The sequence below is a fragment of the Tinamus guttatus genome, unplaced genomic scaffold (genome assembly GCF_059628265.1).
Source record: "Tinamus guttatus ecotype Peru unplaced genomic scaffold, ASM5962826v1 Tinamus_guttatus_pri_ptg000212l, whole genome shotgun sequence".
Taxonomy (NCBI): Eukaryota; Metazoa; Chordata; class Aves; order Tinamiformes; family Tinamidae; genus Tinamus; species Tinamus guttatus.
In genome coordinates this window covers 218,233-235,960 of record NW_028288746.1, presented here as the reverse complement: position 1 = coordinate 235,960, position 17,728 = coordinate 218,233, and the positions used below count along the sequence as shown (strand labels likewise).

General features: G+C 42.4%; 1 protein-coding gene across 3 annotated transcripts in view; it reads right to left on the bottom strand.

The window, feature by feature from the left end:
* The window catches only part of MRTFB (myocardin related transcription factor B), a 50,127-nt gene that overhangs the window by 9,686 nt on the left and 22,713 nt on the right, over positions 1 to 17,728 (bottom strand). For all 3 annotated transcript variants that reach the window (XM_088524582.1, XM_088524584.1, XM_088524583.1), the window contains exons 2-9: positions 13,712 to 13,777; positions 11,707 to 11,762; positions 11,109 to 11,184; positions 10,280 to 10,441; positions 9,553 to 9,737; positions 4,458 to 4,598; positions 2,901 to 3,148; positions 1,264 to 1,417 (exon numbers count right to left, since the gene is read on the bottom strand). In XM_088524582.1, coding sequence (XP_088380708.1) covers positions 1,264 to 1,417; positions 2,901 to 3,148; positions 4,458 to 4,598; positions 9,553 to 9,737; positions 10,280 to 10,441; positions 11,109 to 11,184; positions 11,707 to 11,762; positions 13,712 to 13,777 — 1,088 coding nt within the window. The remainder of the gene's footprint in view (positions 1 to 1,263; positions 1,418 to 2,900; positions 3,149 to 4,457; positions 4,599 to 9,552; positions 9,738 to 10,279; positions 10,442 to 11,108; positions 11,185 to 11,706; positions 11,763 to 13,711; positions 13,778 to 17,728) is intronic.

Genomic DNA, 17,728 nt, shown 5'->3' with positions numbered 1-17,728 from the left:
GAGTATAGAATTAATTCTATGCTTCAAAATACCAATAAAAAAAAAAAAGTCAAAATGAACAGCTTCCACCTATGGCATTCCTACATCGTCTCTAATTGTATGGTGCTGAGACCACATTTATGGTACAAACACTTCTCCATCTAAAAGGTGGAGTGACCTCAATCCTTTTGCCCATATAGAATCTTAAAGTATTTGGAAATGAGATTTAGAGAAATCCAAATGGGTAAAACATTTCTAAGATCCACAGCAATTTCATGTTTAATAACCACCTTACAATGATGATCATAGATTCTACTATCTAATGAGTATCTGTAAATAGTGACTTCCAGGCAATTAGCTTCCTGTTTGCTGGAGATGCTGCTCATTTCAGTCCTGTAGTTCAACCAGATTACGCTTCTAATTTGGAACAAATTCCCTTGTTTCTCATTAGGTTCTTGTTGTCCCATTTTCCTCATTCTGCTGAGGGACTATCTGATTAGCAACCCTGCCAACCAGCATGTTGACTTGGGTCCTCCAGAGCATTGCACAGATTGCCACGCTCAACTTCTCCATTTTTCAATAATCCATTCCTAAATTCTTATCTGAACTCATTTGGGGGAGTTGGTGTTAAAAACGCTACCAACTGGTCGTCAAGTACTGCTTACGTTACTGCTACCACATTAGTGAGAATACCAGTCAGTTATGCCAAAATGGATAAGCAAGTGTCTTTCATCGTTGTAAATTCAAGTATTTAGGGTTTCAAACACTGAAGTTTAAATTACGTACTTGTTCTATATAAAAAAATCAGTGTTCAGCTTTAACTGACTACACTGCATTACTGTCTTGAGAATCTAATCTTCTGAAAACTCTTATTCCTGCCACATTTATACTAAAAAAAGGCAAACAGAAAACAACAACAAAAGAACAACTAACCAACCAATCAACAATCCCAACCACCCTTGAAAAAGGCAGGGAGGTAGGAATTAGCTGGTCACTAGATGTCTCTACTCCTCCACTCTAGTTTACCATATGGCTCAGCTGCTGGGGAAATATCTGAATCTAAACCCCGTAAGTTGCTTCAGGTTCATTTATAGTAGACTTCTGGCAGGATTAATTCCTGATAACTTCTTTCTAAGGGAAAAAAGGATCATATGCAATACTTTTAAAGCTTAAACAGTGTTTACATGGTTATTGATATTTTAAGAAATTTCTATAAAAGTCGGTGTTGATTTTCAAATAATGCGCAGAACCGATAACCGATGGACAAAGTCTTCTGATTTTTACCTTCAGGTCATCCAGGCTCGAGGGCAGTGGTCCTGGTTTCCTGCTGGGAGTGTTGCTGTTCTGTCTGGGGGAGCTGGCGACTGATGCTGGAGTGCTGTTGTTCAGGGTACTCAGTGGTGTATTCCCATTGCTGCTCTGCTTGTCGTTCAGTGGCCTTTGAGTGAAGAAAGATAAAAACGTCAGTACTAAATATATTATGCTTTAATTCAAGCAGCTGCAATTCTGAATCTAGTGTCTATTACAAATTAATGATTTTTTGGGAAATACATAATATTTAACATAAAACAGCATTAAATATTTTCAGTTTAACAGGATAGAGGAAAAGAACATGAGGAGAATGCTATGTTGATATTTTATTTACTCTTCTGTTACACCTTTCTGTTTCACTGGTTAAAAAAACCACAATATTGAACTCTCTGCATCTACCCTATACATATGCCCACTGTGCTAGTCCATTTGAGTAAGGACTAATCTGAAGACAGTTTACTCTGAAGATACTAAGTATTTCATATAAGGATCTCAAAATAATCACAAAAGATTAAAAACAAACAAAAAATAGCCACCATTGACAGTAGGTACCATAAAACAGCTCTCTTCTTTGTTCACTTGATTTAGGCAAAAACATTTCTGAAATGTCAGTAAATGGAACATAAGAAGCGTGGGTAAGCACGCAGAAGCATCTCCAGTCCAAATGTTAGCATACATGGTAATTATAAATATAAGCACAGATGGTGTCTTTTACTTTTCTAGCATCCTTTGCCGAAGAAGAATAACTTAGTTTAGAAAACTCAGTTTAAAAATCCTGTTAAAAAGCTGCTGAATTTGGGATTGTCTAACTATGGCATGCAACACCGAGTACTTCTAGAAAAAGGAGGATGGTTTCAGGTGGTGAGCATGAAACTCTGCAGACAAGAGTCAACTTCTCAGTCTACTACAGGCTGCTGTTAATTCTTCAAAGGTTTACTTCTCTGAACGCTTGTATCTACACATCTGAAAGTACAGTTCTCTTTTAAAAGCACTAAGGAGCAGTACTGATAAGGTGCTCATATGTTAGAGATGTAGGACAATAAAAATAATATACAAATTTTACCTAGTTTAAAATGACAGTTTCTTCCCCTTTGAAATATGAAAAAATGCAGTCTGTGAAACTAATATAAAAACAAACAAAAACAAAACAAACAAAAAACCCACCAAAACAGTATGTCTTTTCGTGAAAGTGAGCGTCTTTAGGTTCCTATTCTGCTCTGCCTGTCTGTATCATATTTCTGTGAAAACAGTGTCAAAACTTTACACCTCTTGCATGAATCTTTGTTTTAAACATACATCTAGTTGAAAAAAAATGCATCTGGCAGGTGGGAGGTTCAACTGTCACGTCCAATTAAAAATAACTAGCTCCAGTTATAATCTTGTATCAGGCTTTAGGAGTCTTTCAAAAAGCGCAGAACCTCACCCCCTCCTGTAGTTAAATGATGTAAATAATACCACAGTGATGCATATTGCCATTTACATTTTCATGGATTCCAGCTCTCATGGTATGGGAGAAACACATGTATTTCTAAAGCACAGAGCTTGTGCACCTAACAGATACTATTCTTAAAGGACACTTTCCAAGAAAGCTTAAGCAAAGCCTTACATACTTCAGTGGTGCAGGCAGAATTGTCTGATAGTTGTAGTGTTGTTGCTGTTGGCTCAGGATCTGTAGCTGCAAGAACAGCTGCTGTTGCTGTAGCAAACGAGCATAGTTGGAGTCCATCTGTGGTTCATTCTTCTCACCTTTCTGATCAGGTGGAATATATTGATGATACTTCAGTTTTTTCACCCGTGGCTTGGGCTCTTTGCATTTCTTGCTCCGATGTTTATCATTTGGATTCTTCGGGTGGCTTTGCTATTTATGGATGGAAAAGGTTGGAAAAAAAAATGTAACAGACATCTCATTTACATGCAGTTAAACAGTATAAAAGATGAAATGTATAGGAGTATATTGTGAAGAAAAGATATAACATAATGTCGCTGAATATAGCTGTGCCTGCAACACTGCTCGAAAAAATGGCCTGCAAAATCCTTGGGAAGTTAACACATTCCACCTACTCTCTGCACAAGAACAGGTGATCAGAAATCACAGTTGTGAGTATTTTGTTAATAGATGGCAAAAGTGAAACTAAGGGATTCTGCGGGTCACTGCCTGTCACTGCAAAGAGACATTCTTTTTTAACAAGTAAGTTCAAAGCCCCTTAGCACTTTGTACATGTAAAGGCTAGCACTTTAAACTCTGTCTGTCAACATTTGCCAGTCAGAAGTACTTACTGGTCTGGATGAAGGTCATGACTTGTCCTGCAAATTACAGAAGTACTCTTATCAAACTATCAGCACCATCTTTACACATACACATACAATAAGATTCTCCTCCTTGAGGTAATTTTAAGTGAAAAAAAAAAAAAAAAAAAAAAGAAAGCAGCTGTGTAGAGGGTATTAAAGGTATCAAAGTGTGTGTTGGTAAATGTACATTTCTCACACAGCCTGTTTTGGTGGGTATCTCAACTTGCCATTGCCTTTTCCAGCCAGCTGGTACAGTTCCAGGGATTTCAGTGCGTACGGACACGTGTATCAGAAACGGCCTGCAGGTGCTGGCCAACAAGAGCTATGAGAGGGCTTCAAATACAAGGAGCCCGTACAGCCCGTACTTAACTTCCCTCACCGTAGGCAGGTGTGTGTGTGTGTGTTTTCCCATTATAGAGTAAATGAACCCAGAAACAGCTGTAAAAGAGAAGCAATGCTGTTTAACTGCTGGTTAGAGGTGGATTATGAACAGACTTATCTCTGCTATTAAGTTATTCCCTACACAGAACTAGATTAGAAAAACTGAGTTTTATCAATAGAAAATACCAACTCAGTACTACAAATACCCTTATTTCTCTGTGCATTTTTTAAACTTCAGTACTAATGTAATGCATATTTCAGGTTAAAAACATGTCAAATATACTATATGCAGCTCTTAAAATAATAAGTGGTTCTTATTACTGCTGATCTTGAAGAGCATGGCAGAGCTTTCAGTCACCCACTCAGTACGTTTATGTGAACACTAATAAAAGTATTTACTTGGCTATAAACACTGTAATGCTGTTCATGTATTTTTTCATTAAACAGAGCATTGAAAAGGATTTAGAACAGTCTTGAGTTGCTGTTATGGCACCTACCTTTACTAACGTTGGCCCGGGTTTTGCCGCAGAGATGGTATTTGTAGTTAGGGTGCTTGCAGTTGTGGACCGTGGAACGTGCTGCTCGATCGCTGGTGGAGTTTTGAGGAATTCGGGAACTGGAGAGGTTAAAGATGGGTACTAGTATTAAAAAAAAAGGGGAAAAAGAATTATTAAGAACATCCAGCACCTGAGGATTCACAAAATCATGTGGAAAAATACAACAACTTACAGTCATTTTACATTCACAAAAAAAAAAATCATTAAAAAAAAGGTTCAGAAAAAACCTCTATGATTAAAAAATTCTCTGTAACTGTCAGCTGTCCAAGTACCTTTGCTCCTGATGTAAGGGAAAGCAAACACCTTCTCGTCAAGCCAATTAAGCCGACTTAGAGGAATGGGCTATGCCAAAGTTGCTTCTCTCAGCAGCAGTAACTAGAACTCTGCTAGTCTCCACCTTCTCGTTTTCGCTCATGATCACGACTGAGACCAGTTGCATTTCCACTGCTTAAGAAAGCAATTAAGTTATCTAAACAACATTCCCTCACCCTCTCCTCATTCAATATCCTTTCTCTTCAGAATGTTTCAAAACCTTGGATTTTAATCGGGACATTTACTTGTACTTAAGCAATGTTTTCAGGTTTTTAATTATTATTTAATTGTTAATAATTTTAATAATTTAATTGCAATTAATTAGACTGATGTGCTCCGCTGTTCCTCAGTAAGGTGGTGCCGCTCGGGGTCAGGTTGTCTGGAACCCCTTGTGTGCATCCCGCAGTCTCCTGTGCTGCCGCTTTTCTGTTTCCGGGTGGGAGTTTCCAAGCGGCAGGCGCTTGGCCCCACCACTCGCTCACACTGCAGTGATGGTGATTTCCACTTTGCTGTTTTCGTTGACCGTTTTGCTGTTTCTCCTGCAGTCAACGACTGACAAAGCGATGTACCCCATTTGCCTCGGCCTGATCTGAACTGTGCAGTGCTTTTGTTGCTGCTTTTCCTTTACGGTGTTTCCTACCAGAAGAATCTTTTCTGAGGTCTACCTCTGTCCAGCTCTGGCAATTTTCGCTTTATCCCTGGGACACAACTTGCTTTGTGGATCAGACTTTTCCCCTCCTTTCTTAAAGGCAGGGAGGATCTGTAATATGTCTGGGATTTAGGTTTTTTTTTTTTTTTAATTATTTTGTTGAAACAGAGTCAGTTGCATATACAGTAAAAACTATTTATATATTAGCAAGTAACTACCTATATAGCTCAGCTATCCAGGGGAAAAGCAGGTGATACTGCACTCAATGGCAAGACCTAGTGTGCCATGCCTAGGCGGTGCTGGGTATGTTGTACACATGCCCGTCCTGTGTCCGCTTTGAGGGGTGCCAGCACCTTTCCAAGTGCTCCCTCTGCAAAGCCTGGGATACCCCCCACTCCACTGTGATTTGCGTAACAGCTGGCGGGGCTCTTCCGAGGGACAGATCCTTTAAAAGGGGCTGCGTTCCAACCCAGTCCACCCTGCTGCTATCAAGTTATGAAGGCTTATTCTAGTCATAGCAGTAACAGAATTAAAAACTAAATGGTCTTTGAATCAAAATGTCATTTCATAGAATCATAGAATGCTTAAGGTTGGAAGGGACCTCTAGGGATCTAGTCCTGCCCATGCAGGGTCACCTAGAGCACGTGGCACAGGACTGTGTCCAAGCGGGTTTGGAAGATCTCCAGAGAAGGAGACTCCACAACCTCTCTGGGCAGCCTGTTCCAGTGCTCTGTCACCCTCACTGCCAAGAAATTTTTCCTTAAGTTCCTGTGGAACTTTTGGTGCTTCAGTTTGTGGCCATTTCCTCTAGTTCTGTCAGTGGCCACCAGGGAAAAGAGGCCAGCACCATCCTCCTCACTGCCTCCCTTGAGGTACTTGTAGACACTGCTCAGGTCCCCTCTCAGCCTTCTCTTCTCCAGGCTGAACAGGCCCAGCTCCCTCAGCCTCTCCTCATAGGGCAGATGTTCCAGGCCCCTGATCATCCTTGTGGCCCTGGGCTGGACTCTCTCCAGCAGCTCCACATCCCTCTTGTACTGTGGGGCCCAGAACTGGACACAATACTCCAGATGCGGCCTCACCAGGGCTGAGTAGAGGGGCAGGATCCCCTCCCTCGACCTGCTCTTCTTAACGCACCCCAGGATCCCATTGGCCTTCTTGGCCACAAGGGCACACTGCTGCCTCATGGTCAACTTGTCGACCACCATGACACCCAGGTCCTTCTCTGCAGAGCTGCTCTCCAGAAGGTCGGTCCCCAGCCTGTACTGGTGTCTGGGGTTATTCCTTCCCAGGTGCAGGACCTTGCACTTGGCCTTGTTGAATTTCATGAGGTTTTTCACCGCCCAGTTGTCCAGTGTGTCCAGGTCCCTCTGGATGGCAGCACAGCCCTCTGGGGTATCGGCTACTCCTCCCAGTTTGGTATCATCAGCAACTTGCTGAGGGAGCACTCTGTGCCTTCATCCAGGTCATTGATGAATAAATTGAACAGGACTGGACCAAGGACTGACCCCTGGGGGACCCCGCTAGCTACAGGCCCCCAACTAGACTCTGCACCGCTGATCACCACTCTCTGGGCCCTGCCATCCAGCCAGTTCCTAATCCACCTCAGCATCCACTCCTCTATCCCACACTTCCGGAGCTTGTCCAGGAATTTACCGGATTACCAGTTCTTTAAGAACTTACTAGTTCCTAAAATTTATTTTCATGAAGTTCCTTCAAAAAAAAAATTGTTTGCTACTTCAGCTTATTTATCATGCAGTCTTTTGCCTTTCATCATTCTGATGCTTCTTGCACCTATATAAACAGCAGAACTTCACATGTTTCTTAGTCACCTTTTATAGCATCTGTACAAGGACCACACAAGGCCCTTTAAAAAGAAGAGCTACTGTATTTCTAAACATAATCTCTTAAACTCATATTGATTGAACTTCATAGTAATCTCCTTGCCATAAAACAAGTAACTTTTCCTTGCATCTTAAAATGATGCAAGTGATCTTAAGAGGTGAAGTTAAAATGCAAAGGAAAACAGGATATATGAAAAACGGATTTTCCAAGTTTACTGCAAGTGTCAGCTTAGATGCCAAGTATAACGTTTAAAAACATAACATGTAAATGATAAGTAACATGTTTGTCAGAGGAAATTAAGAGAATGAAAGAGCAGTTTCCCACACACATCTCCTGTAAGAGACACGCTGGGCTCTCTATTTCAAAAGGAACAAGCCAGATCGGTTTATTCTGCAGAGGAGCAGCTTTGCATTGTATGTAAGTACACAGCAGTGGCAGTGCCACGTTAGGAAATTCGTGAGCAGAAGCCTGCAGGTCCATTTAAGTGCTCTTCAAATCAGCTTCAAGTGCTGTTATTATTTTGTTGCTGCAATCGCGTCACCTGTCTCATGCTTCCTCCTTGAACAGCTTTGGGCATGCACCACTGCTTGGAGTATTTTTATTTAACTCCATTAAGAAGTGAACTCTTTATGTAGGGATCTAATTGCATGTGGTTTGTTTTCAGCTCATTCAACACAAATTGTATTTTCTCAACATGAAACCTAATTCATGTCTTTATTTGCACATTAGCGAACAACGAAACAAAAGGGATGCCCACTACTATTTGTGCAGCATTGCTTCCGAGTATGAACCCTGCAATGCTTTCTGTCTCTTGCTGCAGCAATAAGAACAGCAACGAGAGTAATTCCAGATCCTGATAATCCTGAAATACGGAATTGTAAAGGATTCCTGGTCATTAAAATAACTAGGATTTATGAAAGTAATATGAAGCTATTATTCAGACTGCAGCACAGTTCCCTGTGCAGAGCCCTAGCTTGGGTAAGAAACACTTTAAATACACAAACAAATGCATTTCCCTAAATAACATATAGATATAAAAGATATAGATATAAATAAATAGATATAAAAATCCATGTATTGTTCAAATTTTCCTACACTGGCAAATTCTTTCAAAATTAAATAGTTTATGCTAAAAAAAAAATAAAGATTACAAAGTTTATTTTACCAGGCACAGATCTGTGCAAAATTAACTAAGTTTAAATTTGAAAATTTCTGAATTTCCATCAAATTCAGAGTTTCCACTTAAAAAATACAGCTCAAATAAATGTAGACCATTTTAGCTGATTAAACCAAAATTACAAAATTCTTGGAATTTCTATGTCTGTTTATACCCTGTTTGGTATCTTGATACCAACAACATGAAGCTAAATGCAGTATTGCTAAACTGCAATATTATTAAACTGCAGTCATTTAGACATCATTCAATATATAACACTGTGATGAAAACAAAAAAAAATCTCCAACAAGGAAATTATTGAAACGTAAACATGGATATTCTGTAAAACACACCGCCTCATCAAAGCAGGTTTTCTGTGATAGTATATCTGCTTTCAGGGGAAGCATCCAAACTTTGGCAATGCCCATTTCAGACCACAAATCAAACTGTTTAAAGAAGTTTTCTCTCTCAAAATTCATTTTTGCAAGTCTTGTTAAATACACAGAAGTATGTTTCTTTCAAAATCAATTTTTCTCTCAGCAGTAGAGAATTAAACCACTTCAAACTTTAAACCACTCCAAATTTCACTTTTGTGAAGAAACTGTTCTTCAAAATCCTCACACATTGGACTATTTCATCTATGTTCCATATCGTAAATAATTCAAGAAAACACCAAAAACCAAAAAAAATTCAGAACTTTATATGAAAGAAATTTAAATTACATGGCAAAACCTTATTTTTATATTTACTGGAGATAACGGAGCTGATGTCAACTACTTAGCTAAGTTTAATTCTAGAACACAAATTCAGTAGCAGCTGGAGAAAACTGTGGACTTGTCATTTTAAGCAACTTTTGAGAAAGCTGTAGATGCTCTACAGAAATATTGCACTGCAGGGAATACACTGCCCCACTGCCCCTCCTGGAGCGTCGTCGCTGCCAGGACGCTGCTCTGCAAAGTCAGCAGCAAAGGGAGCTCCGGGCACCACCCTGCATCACCAGCTGTATTCATTTCACAGGAGACTCTGCTCCAGGCCCTGCGCTGAGGCGACTTTGCCCGAGTTCTCACCGGCCGTACCTGTGCCGAGGTGGCAGCACCGGGGGTCACTGGCGAGGGCGAGTCACTGGCTTTGGGCTCCCCCGGGGAGGCGGTGGAACCCTGGGATTCTTGGCTGGCTGGCTGATCTGGTGACAAAGCATCGCTGCTGTCCTCGTCAAACGAAAAATCTTCCAAAGCTTGGGGATAATTCTCTTGTCCAACTGCTGAAATGTTTACAGACACATGCAAAAAAAAATCTTTTTTAGTTAAAATCTAGGCTTTGGTGTCAGAATTAGACAATTGCTGGAACTGATCTGATTTCAGGACAACCTAACTGCATAGTACCCAAGTACTTGCTGGGGTTTTGATGCAATGAAAGCCATATAGATCTGATAAAAGTGAGTGCACAACAGAGCTTCCTCCTTGTGAGAGGTGAAAAGGCATGTTCAACACGTTAGCAGTGTACATCAACATACGTGGCCATGAATTCATCTGCCATAGGTGTCTATGATTAACTGGTAAGATGCTTTTACTAAGAAACAAGTATTTTCGAGAGGAATATTGTACTCTAACTGTGCAGCTCTAACAGTTTCAAAGAATAAGAAGAACTTAGCACAACTATCCTCAATTAAAGGGTGACAGAGTTAAGGACTCGGAAGCTGAAAGAGTATGCCTTCCTGTGGTGAGTATTACTCTTAAGACTTAAATTATTATTTTCTATAATACTGGAATGGTAACAGATACAACCTGTGGCTGTCCTACTTACCTATAATCGCTTCTTTAACGCTGGAGTCTACAGGGAGAATATTTTTTTCTACCAGTTCCATCGGGCCAGGCCTCTGAGCAATCTTCTCATTCAGATCATCTGCCAACCGAGCTCTCTTCAGTTTCATCTGAGTGGCTTGTAGGGAAGGCTCCGCAAACGTCTCTGAAAGGCACGTTGGCTTCAGTATTCTGCTCCATGCTGAGCATCCAAAACTCAAGCATTTCAATGACAGCATGTGGACGGACTATCACTATGGAGTTCGGTATCCAAATGAATGTTTTGAATAATAATTATTATTTAATATTAACATAAACTGATTTGATATTAATATTAAACTGACTTGGATTGTGTTTTTTTGGTATTTTCTACATTTGGCAAGATTTTGATGCAAACAGTAATACAGGTCTATTCATAAAAAAGCTACTGTTTCAGATCACATCAGCAACAAGGAAAATAACCAAGCACAGCAAAAGTCAAGTTTACTAACGGTTACTTATGTTTTTTGGGGGAAAAAAAGTTATATAAAGCTGTAAGGTTGCTTCGGAGTAAGCAGTAGAAGCTGAAGCCCTGTATATCGTATGCATGTACTTCATGGTAAGATTACCCTGACAGAATAAAAGCGACTTGCGCTTGCAAACCAATCCTCAGCGGAGAGAATACCTTCACTAACAGAGACGGGTCTACTATCATACAGATCTGGAATACAGATTACAACAGATACACTGAACAAGTAGAGAAACACAGTTATGAACCTTTATGAACGATTCACAACCAAGTCTGACTCAGGCCCAAAGTTACAGCCTGAAAAAGAAGTGTTCTGGGTACTTACCTTCGAGGATGTGCATCCTGACCAGCTCCGACCGATCCGGCCTGCTGCGAATCTTGTGCTTCAAAAAATTTTCAGTCTTTAAAGAAATATATTACATGACATTAGCATTTAGTGGGAAAAGCACAAAATAGATGGTTCACTGTTACAGCACTGATGTGCAACCAGTATTTACAGTTTATGTTGCCTTCAGGTGGGCTGCACTGCTTGTGCAGTGCCACTGGCCTTTTACTTCTTTGCATTAGTCTTCCCCAAACAAGTTAGAAATATTTCTGGATTTTAGTCCATAACAACACCCCAGCTCACAGTCAGAACTTTGCTACAGAAATACAGTACAAGTTGCATTTCAACCCAAACATTCTGTCCTTTCACTGTAAGTGGACAGAATATGGCCTTATTTTATCACCCCACCTGCTTGATTTACGAATGATTAAAAAAATTCCTCTTAGATTTGATACTTTTATTACAATGGATTCTTCCAGGATGCAGGCACGTATGCAAGCACAGTCTTAGTAACTTTTAGATGTAATGTAAACATTAGCACCAACACACAGAACCAACACTTTCATATGTTAACAGCAAGTTCACGCATAGTGTTTACCCTGGCTCGTTCCAGGCTCTTTATCTGCTCATGGAATGCGGCTGGGCTTTTCAAAGCTGTGGAGAGAAAGAAAAAGTTCAACTGACAGGATATGATTTCCTAAGAAATACTCCAGTCTGTAAACTTCTATGGGCATTCAGCACCATCTCGAAGCTGGTTTTGCATCTAGGCAGGCTTATGTGTTTGATTCACCCCAGTTACACTTGCTCAGATGAAGATGATCCCCTCTCTGCAGGGTATGTGGAATACCTGATTTTGCCAGTTGTCCCTGTGCAGCAGTTAACCACGTTAACACCAGGTACATGGGTGTCTATTTGGCCAAACTGTTCCACAGCAGAAGTTTTATAAGGAAGCATTCAGAAGGACAAAATACTGTTTCATTCATTCCACTGTATTACTATCCACCTATACTTCATCTTGCTGTTGGTAGGCAGCTAGATTGTCCCTTTAACATATTTGTGCTTTTTTTAATATACTGTAGGAAATCTAGAATGATCAATTAGAAATGGGTTAGAAAACAGAACAATCACACAATATGTCTCAATTCAAAGCAAATTTCAACTAAATGAAAGACCAAATAAAAAACTTCTGGAGCTATGTACTAGATAAATTGCTTTCTCTTCCCTATACTGAGGTATACTGGTATCCCGACCGAAAGGAGGCATTTGCAGGGCCTGCTGTCTACTGTGAAAACCAGCAGCAGCAGCAGCAAGCCCCTCTGCACTCCTGAAAAACAACAGGCAAATTATGGGATCGCAGAATGAGGAGGGACCTGGTCTGGCTCTCGATGAGGAGCCACCTGGCTGTCCTCTGTCCCAGGCTGGGGCAGACATAGCTGACAGAAATGTATATGGTCCTTCAAACTATGCCACGACCTTCCCTTGCCATGATCCACACCTGCTGTTTCTTCCCATTAACCAAAAGAAAGCTTATGCAGTGGCAACTCAGGCCTTCTTGTTTTGTGGCTTGAGTTCTGGTGTTAGGGCATCCCAGCAGGGAGTGCTTCACTGCGCCGAGCAGAGCATCCTTCACACGGGACAACCTCTCTCAGTGCTGCTGCTTGGCAGGAAGGCTGCACCAAACACCCGGCTATTTTACTGCCCTCAGCCATAGGGCAGCGCCTGCAGCGACTCGGGGAACTCCAGCTGCGCGTATCAAAGTGCGGGTGTTACCAGGGAAGCTCTTCCTCCACATGAGCTCCTGCATCGAAACAGTGGGGACCCCCAAGCAAGAAGCTTCCCCACGGGGTGGAGGATCCCAGTGTCCTTGGCACAAGCAGTGCCTGGTGCTGGGCAAGAGGCCCTGCCCCAACAGCTGGAGCTGCAGGAGCTGCAAGAGAAACGTCCCCCCGTGCTGACAGGGGCTCCCCAAGGCCCTGGCTGAGCCGCCACGGTCAGGGTGCTGCTTGTCACCTAAGTACTGAGGCACTTCTTACTGCACTGGAAAAGCCCCAGTTCTGGATTTCTCAGCAGCAGATACAAGCAGCTCACAGAGAATCTGGGCCTGTGGGAGATTCGGAAAGCTCTCCTGTCACCGCAAGTGTGAAACACGCGTTCAGCCCTCAAAACATGAATCCTAGGGAGGAAAGCTGGCAAGCTCACTGCCTGGTTACAGCCTAACATCAACATCATCTTAGGACAGAGTCTGGAGGATGTAAAATGGAATGAGTCATAAATATGCAATTTGCTCTGCCTCTTGAAGCAGAATTAACTGCAACCAGAAAAGCCACCGTCAAGGACAGAAGTGACCATTAGAATTCATGTCACTGGGTTCAAATCCCACCAGGAATCTACACCCCAAATACAGGCATATATTCTGATGAGGTCTGAAGGGCTTCATTAACCAAAGGGTAAAAATATGCTCATTTACACTACCAAAAGGATCCATGTGTTTTATTAAATTATTGTTAGTTTTAAAATTTTTTACAGAAATGTTAATCTTCATTATTTTGCATTTTCAAACAATGCAGAGTGATATGAATTATGAAAATAAAAGCAAATCTTACGTGGCATGATGCCCTGGTCCACCAGCTGTTCTCGTGTCCGCCGTTGCTGCAGCCTTAGCTGAAGTACTGAAAAGAAAAGTCGTTTATTTGCACATACACACGTTGTCCAGCACGTTATCCCTGCTGGAGAGAAACATCCCGAAAGATGCTGAACAGCTTGAGAAATATTTGCTGCAAGATTCAGACCTGACAGTAACCTCCCAAACCCCTATCATTAAGGACCACATGCTAATAATGTAGCTAAGAGCAATTGCTTCCAACCCCTATTTATGTTGTAATTTTTTTGTTACTTCTGATTAGCATGCTCTATTTCACATATCCACACACTTTTCCTAACTTATCAGCTAGGTCTCATAAGAGATATTTATTAAGTTTAGAATTTTAAAATTTAAATTTGTTTATTTATTGCTACACTACTAGTTTTAGAGAATAGAATCAAGAAAACATAGACTGATCTTACAGGTTTTATTTATCTTAAAGAGCTTGTAACATAAATTGCAACACATAATGATTCTCCAAACAAGAGAAAATCCTTTTTCCTGACCAATGGAGACACTTCTTTTAAATTTAAGGACCAAATAAATCCAATATTGACAAATTTAGAAAGCATCTTGCTTAAATGTTCAGAGGTAACTTTTAATGTTCACTAAGCTTTATAACATGTACAAAGGTCATCATTATTATTACTGCACTATAACATATTAAATACTATACCAGGAACCCTAAAAAATTGAGAAGGGGGGAAAAAAGAAGAATGGCCCAAACTTAGTTTGATAAATTGAAATAATTTTAAATAGATGGTTGAATTTTTTCAATATCACGATCTAAACTGAGCCTAAATTTTAATTTAATAAATAACATAAATTTTAAGATTTAAAATATTAAGGTTTATTCCTGAAAGCTGCCTATTTCGTGTGAAAAAAATCATATTTTAAAAGGTGAAATATCTAGTTTATAAACATTTAATCTATATTGTATATTGTACTTACATACTACATATAATGCACAGAACCACAGAATGGTTGAGGCTGGCAGGGACCTCTGGAGATCACCCAGTCCCACCCCCTGCTCCAGCAGGGACACCCAGAGCAGGGGCACAGGGCGGCATCCAGGCGGGTTTGAAGATCTCCAGAGAAGGAGCCTCCACAGCCTCCCTGGGCAGCCTGTGCCAGGGCTCTGGCACCCTCACAGGAAAGAAGTTCTTCCTCACATGGAGATGGAGCTGCCTGGGGTTCAACTTGTACCCATTATCCCTTGTCCTGTCACCACAGAGAAGAGTTTGGCCCCATCCCCGCTATACTCTCCCCTCAGGTGCTTGTACATGTTGATCAGATCCCTCTCAGCCTTCTCTTCTCCAGACTAAACAGGCCCAGCTCGCTCAGTCTTTCCTCACACGACTGATACTCCCGTCCCTTCATCATCTTTGTCGCTCTGCGCTGGCCCCTCTCTAGCAGCTCCATGTCCCTCTTGTCCTGTGGAGCCCAGAACTGCCCCCAATGCTCCAGGTGCCTCCCCAGAGCTGAGCAGAGGGGCAGGATCCCTCCCTCGCCCACTGGCAACGCTCCTCCTGCTGCAGCCAGGAGCCCACGGGCCTTCCTGGCCACGAGGGCACGTTGCTGCCTCATGGGGAACTTGGTGTCAACCAGGACTCCCAGATCCTTCTCTGCGGAGCTGCTTTCCAGCAGGTCAACCCCTAATCTGTGCCGGTGCCTGGGGTTATTCCTGCCCAGGTGCAGGACCCTGCACTTGTACTTGTTGAACCTCCTGAGGTTCCTCTCTGCCCAACTCTCCATCCTGTCCAGGCCCCTCTGAACGGCAGCGCAGCTCTCGGGAGTGTCGGCCACTCCTCCCAGCTTGGTGTCATCTGCAAACTCATCAGGGTGCGCTCTGTGCCCTCGTCCAAGTCATTGATGAACAAGTTTAAGAGCACTGGGCGCAGTACTGACCCTTGTGGGACACCACTGGCCACAGGCCTCCAGCTAGACTCAGCCCCATTTATCACAACATATGTCATATAATTATTATAATAATATATATTTAATATTATACATACACATATATATGGTAGCAAAAGGTAGTAGCATGCAATGAGATCTGGGGCTGACACCAGCTGTTTTTAGCTCTATAACCAGCAGAGCTGCTCATCGGTAGCACAGAGAGGCTGGTGCAAACGGGCCCTTCCCCAGGCACGAGCACCCGCGTCGCTCCCCTCTGCCCCTCCTCGCTCATGCGCCCGGTCACCCCCAACAACTCTGCACTTCTGCGACTTGGACCACTAAAATGCTTCATCGCGCCCCGTGCCTGAGTTGCAGATGCTGCCCCAGCACTGCCCTTTGAGCCCTCGCTCTGGCACCATCTCAAAGATTGAGGCTTTTTGTTGTAATTCCTCCCCATCGAAGCCAACCCACCCACCCACGAACACCCAGCCTGCAGGGAAGCAGCTCTGCCCTTCTCCCGCGCTCCCTCCCTCCCGGCTCCTCTACCAGTTTTCCATTGTACATCATTATTCCTTGGCCATCTTACAAAGCTGTTACCCTAATGGGAAATGTCACCTCCTGCTCTGAAGCACAGCTTGGTCAAGGAAAGGGTACTCAAAATACGTAGTCCTTGCGTCCCCAGATTCTCCCCTGCCGGCTGTTCCCACACGCTGTTCCGTGGTGGTTCACAAGGAAGCAAACACGCGAACGCTTTCTGCAGAACATCAAACCGAAGGCAACCTCTGAGAAACGAGCCCAAGCAAAGGTCTTTGTTTTCTAATTTTCAAGGAATGGGCCTGTTTCCTGCCTGGAGCACACGAAGGAAACTCCTCTGGCTGAGGCACTAAGACTGGGCCGAGCGAGGCAAACCTTGAAAACGAGGGTGTTATTTTCTTACTCCCTAAAAGCACCGAAAATTTACAGACAAGCATTTAAGAAATGCTCCCTGGCAGTTCAGTTTTGGGTTACAATATTGCTATACCACACAAGAATTACTAAGGAGAGAGATGAGAGAAGGTAAAAGGAAAATCTGTTAAATGTAAAGTGATGTAAAATTATTCAGAATTTTTTCAGTTCCTGTAGAAGCTCAAAAATATTTGCTTTAAGTATTTTTTTTCTTTTGAGTTATGATAATTTTTAAATGATGCTAAAAGACCTGAAATGTAACTGCAGAAATAAATGTAACTGCAGAAATATTTCGTAGAAGTGTGGAGATTTGCATGGCTGGGTTTCAGTGCTCATGTTGCTCCAGGCGAGTTTGGAGATGCAACCTGCAGCCCACAGCGCTGCTGCGAAGCCTCCTCCGCCGCGTGTTCCCCTGAGCCCAGGGCATTGCCTCCTGCTTTTCTGCACAAACCCACAGGCTTTAGGAGCCTGCTCGGCCGAGTCTGCCCAAAGATCAGGGATTATGTGTGGATGACTTTGCATTTCCAGTGCGCAAACTGGAAATCCAACTCAAAACCCACTGAGCTGATACAAATCACTGGAGATCAGCATGGGATTGAAGGCTCATCCCTGCAGAACGGGGTCCCGCTGATGTGCCCGCTGGGCACGCGCTGCAGGCGCGAGGCTGTGCCGCATGCGCGGGGCTGGCGCAGGGGAGGGCCGCACGGCGCAGGGATGCGGCCACCGCCACCATGGGCACGCGCGGGGGAGGCATCTGCTGAGAAAACGAGCGCCTTGGTGGCAGGTGGCATCTGTGATTGCTAATATGCTTTTTACCAGCAGTTTTACTAACAAACCCATTTCTGCACTTTGATGTGCAAAATCTCCGTGCAGGAAGAATAATTTTATAGTATTTTTAAGAAAACACTTTAACTGGCAGTTTAAATAGCCAAGATTTATCAACGGGATAGGATAACTTTTTACCTTGTATATTTAAACTCTAGGAAAGCCAAGTGATTCTTTAACTATAGGTTCCCTCCCCTCTTTTCTTAAGCATACAATTTTAGTCTTTTAGGGCAAGAGTATTTCTACTACAGTTGGGTTTTTTGACTTTTTACTGTTTTAAAGAATTGAAGACATCACGGTATGTTGAAAG